This window comes from Limulus polyphemus, unplaced genomic scaffold (assembly GCF_000517525.1).
Source record: "Limulus polyphemus unplaced genomic scaffold, Limulus_polyphemus-2.1.2 Scaffold4778, whole genome shotgun sequence".
In the NCBI taxonomy this organism is placed as follows: domain Eukaryota; kingdom Metazoa; phylum Arthropoda; class Merostomata; order Xiphosura; family Limulidae; genus Limulus; species Limulus polyphemus.
In genome coordinates, this window is record NW_013670388.1 from 79,190 (window position 1) to 83,060 (window position 3,871).

The 3,871-nt window shown below is 35.3% G+C and overlaps 1 protein-coding gene across 1 annotated transcript in view; it reads right to left on the reverse strand.

Annotated features, from left to right (window-relative positions):
* Window positions 1-1,382, reverse strand: part of LOC111088933 (GTPase-activating Rap/Ran-GAP domain-like protein 3) — a gene marked incomplete at its 5' end in the record, with an annotated part of 16,862 nt that extends 15,480 nt beyond the window's left edge. Inside the window, 2 exons of the mRNA XM_022400282.1 lie at window positions 463-513; window positions 1,274-1,382. Coding sequence (XP_022255990.1) covers window positions 463-513; window positions 1,274-1,382 — 160 coding nt within the window. The remainder of the gene's footprint in view (window positions 1-462; window positions 514-1,273) is intronic.
* Between the last annotated feature and the right edge of the window lie 2,489 nt (window positions 1,383-3,871).

Sequence of the window (3,871 nt, forward strand, 5' to 3'; positions counted from 1 at the left end):
CCCACCGCCAACTCTTGGGCTACTCTTTTACCAACGAATAGTGGGATTGACCGTCACATTATAACGCCCCCACGGCTGAAAGGGCGAGCATGTTTGGTGTGACGGGGATTCAAAATCGCGACCCCCAGATTGAGAGTCGAGCATCCCTAACCACCTGGCCATGCCGGACCAGGAAAAACTTACTCCCACGTAGGTTTTAATAATTTCCAAGCTTAATATTGATGAAGAGTCGTTTTTTTAAATGTTTCCGCGTATTATAAAATTTTATGAACACTTTAATCAGAAGTAAAAGAAAATAATTCCATTGTGATCGGAGACATGAAAAACAACAACAACAACTCAATAGTTATCTAATAAAGTACCATCTATATAAAATATCTTCGTTGTGAAACGGAAATTCAATAAAAGAAATAACCGTGAGTAATGGAAGGACGATCTATTATTTTTGTGACGTATACTTGCCTTCTAATAGGAACGCGCCAGCTTCTGCCGCTAGGATAAGACGATTGTCTCCTGTATGTATATATATATAGAAAGAAAAAAAGAAACATGAACAGTTATTGTTACTCCGTCGTCCGGGAATAAATGATAGAACCGGAAATAAAAGTACAGCATTATAGATAAAAAAATAAAAGAAATTTGAGACTTTCTGCTTTACTTAGTAAAACTGGCTGTTTGAGAAAAAAATGTTTCTTAGAAGTTCTAAAAAAAAAAGACCTCTAAAGAAAATTGATTATTTTAAATCTTATTTCTTTAAAAGTTTTAAAACGAGACCTCTAAAGAAAACTAAGTATTTTAAATCATTTTTTTCTTTAAAGTTTTAGAAGTTCTTTACAAAAAGAACTCTAAGGAAAATTGACTATTTTAAATATGTTTTCTTTAAATTTAATAGATTTTCGGTTTGTTTGATTTTAAGCGCAAAAGCCACAGTGGGTTATTTGAGTTGTGACCAGCGTGAGTATCAAACCCTAATATTTAGGGTTATAAGCCATCGGTGGGGGGGCAATAGGATTTTGGAAGCTCATTTTTGTTAAGCAATTAAAACACTTTATTTTATTTTTACGTTTTGTTCCTGGTGTTCATCAAACTAGTAAACAATGCTTATGAACGAACTTAATTTTAGATTTTTTTTTTCATTCTTGTCTTATTTAGTCTGATACAATTAAGAACCATAATAGACAAAGAATAATTTGGGAATTTCATGATAATCTGTTTTATTTCTTTAATTGGGTACCTGAGGATTAAGAAAAAGAGCAAACTTGTCAAAACTTACCCCAAGAATCTCCACAAACGACGTCATGAGGGAAATCTGGATAGAAACACTGTGCTTTCCAGGGCTGTATACAATTAAATGATAATAATAACTGCTCGGTCCAGAAACACTAACATTTTGATAAGTATTTATTGATACAAGAGAAGAAGGGTTTCAATTTATGAAAATTATTTTTTTTATATACACTAATGCAGTGGCGCCACGGGTGACACGTTTAGAAAGTGTTTTATTTTGCATGCTGTTAAGCACACAGCTTATTTAATGGGCTATCTGTGCTCTGCCCACCGCTAGTATCGAAACCCGATTTTTTGAATTATAGGCCCTCATGGGTACCGCTGAGCCACTGAGGAGTTTTAGAAAGTCCAGAAGTTTCCACCTACATCTCCAAATAACGAGTGTTAAACGAAAATGATGACTCTCATACGGTGGATAACTCTCATACGGTGGAGGCTCTGTCTACGATTGACCTTGTTGCCCTTCTAGAAAATACTTAAAATAAAGTTGCACCCCAGTGGCACAGCGGTATATCTACGGACTTACAACGCTAGAAACCGGGTTTCGATACCCATGGCGAGCAGAGCACAGATAGCTCATTGTGTAGATTTGTGCTTACTTTCAAACAAACAATATAATAAAATTGCGTGTCGAGCAGTAGCAGATAACCATGGCCATCAGATCGCGCACGACCACTTGGGGGGAGGGAAGGGGTAATTTCAAAATCATGTCGATACCAAGAACGTCGTTTTTAATAAAGAGAATTATTAATCCCCAAATCATTGTAAGGGTGTGTTTTTGTGTTTTATAGCAAAGCCTCATCGGGCTATCTGCTGTGTCCATCGAGGGGAGTAGAACCCCTGATTTTAGCGTTGTAAATTCGTAGATTTACCGCTATCCCAATGGGGGACATCAGCGTAAAGAAAATAGAGTATGGGGCTAACCTAAATCTCCTAAGCTGACCAAACATCGTGTGATATTACTGGGTTTACGGCCGAAAACATCGTTAACAGTAAGGATACCCAATTGATGAATCAATGCGTTCTAGTCTTTACAAGTAGATACCTAAGAAAATGTATAATATAATTAGTTAGTTATATTGGTGGCGAGGTTAATTATTAGTTTCATTCAAAGTACATAGATGGCTCTGTTTAGAAAATGTCATTACTACTGCGTGAATTATGCAATGCAATGTGTTTCCTAAAAACTCGAAATATATACTTAGTTATACAGACAGTGGCGGCATCAAGGAGTCGAGGTCGTAACTTCTGAAATTTGTCTGCCTTCCCTAAAATCATCACTGTAAATCTGAATAAAAATCACATCTTCCAAAATACAATACAGTAACTAGGCAACTGCAGAAAAAAACACCCAACGAAACATTATCCAATCTTTAGTTAGTCCTGTTGTCCTTGCAGCCAATCACAGTAATCGAACCGTGGGACGCGACCGTTAAAGAAGACGCATATAATATTAAACGAAACTGTTTTATATGTTATTAACACATTTAGTTATTACATATTTCTTTGTTGTGTGTGTGTGTGTTGTGAGCTTGTTTAAACTATTCGATATTTACGGAGTTTAAGGATTACATATTAAAATATACCCCCTCCCCCGAGTACGCAATTAATTTGCATAGTCAGCATGATACCTCAGTGAACTCATAAAGAACCTTATAAAACCTTATACTCCCTATTGCGTGGAGTAATTATGTTAAAACAAATAAATTTATTAACGTGATCAAACACTGATGACAATGGTTTGGTGTGGGATGTGAGGAGAGTATAAAATGAAAACTCGTGAGCTCCCTTAATTTAGTAAGGGAACGTGCGAGTTCTTAGTTTACCTCTGGTAAAAAATTCTTAATAAAACTCGTTCAGAATGATCATGCTATAATTAAGACAGCGTAAAAACTGTGCACATGTATCAAGTTGCGTAGTGCGTAGTTTATTTTACAAATGTGACGACAGAGGTCTTTTTTTTAAGAAACAGTCAACAATGTGTTGTTAATTGTTTAACAATTTAATAATCACTACATTCTCATCGTGAAAAAACAAACTAAGAATGATGAAAAAAAAAACATTTATCAGTTTCTAATGCTGTTACCCAAAAATGTTCAGATGAACATGTTGCCTTGGAAACCAGAGTTGATCGGTGTGGTTTGACAAGGAGTTATTTAACAAAATGTATCTAGTGAGTTTTGAACACCTAGAAATCAACAAAATCAACCTGCAGTAAAAAAATAATTATATTTGTTTTAGTTTCTTAATTTATTTTCCAAAAAAAAAAAGCCTCCCCTCTAAGCCTATCTGCCTGCCCTCGCCACTTTCAGAATCCTAAAGTCGCCTTGCTCTTTATACAGACCAGAAGACTCAATTTAAATGGAAGGGAAGTTAACTCAAATAATAAGAGGGAAAAAAAGGACAAAATAAACGATTATTTTCGTATTTTGAAGGGGGGGGGGTATTGGAAATTATAAAGTTACAATCTATCTAAAGTTTATAAATGATACAATGATCAATGAAGTAATAAGGAGAAACAGGTGATCGTTAAAAACGTGTTAGGAAAACAGGTAGAAATACACGTGACCTGACTCGTAAAATA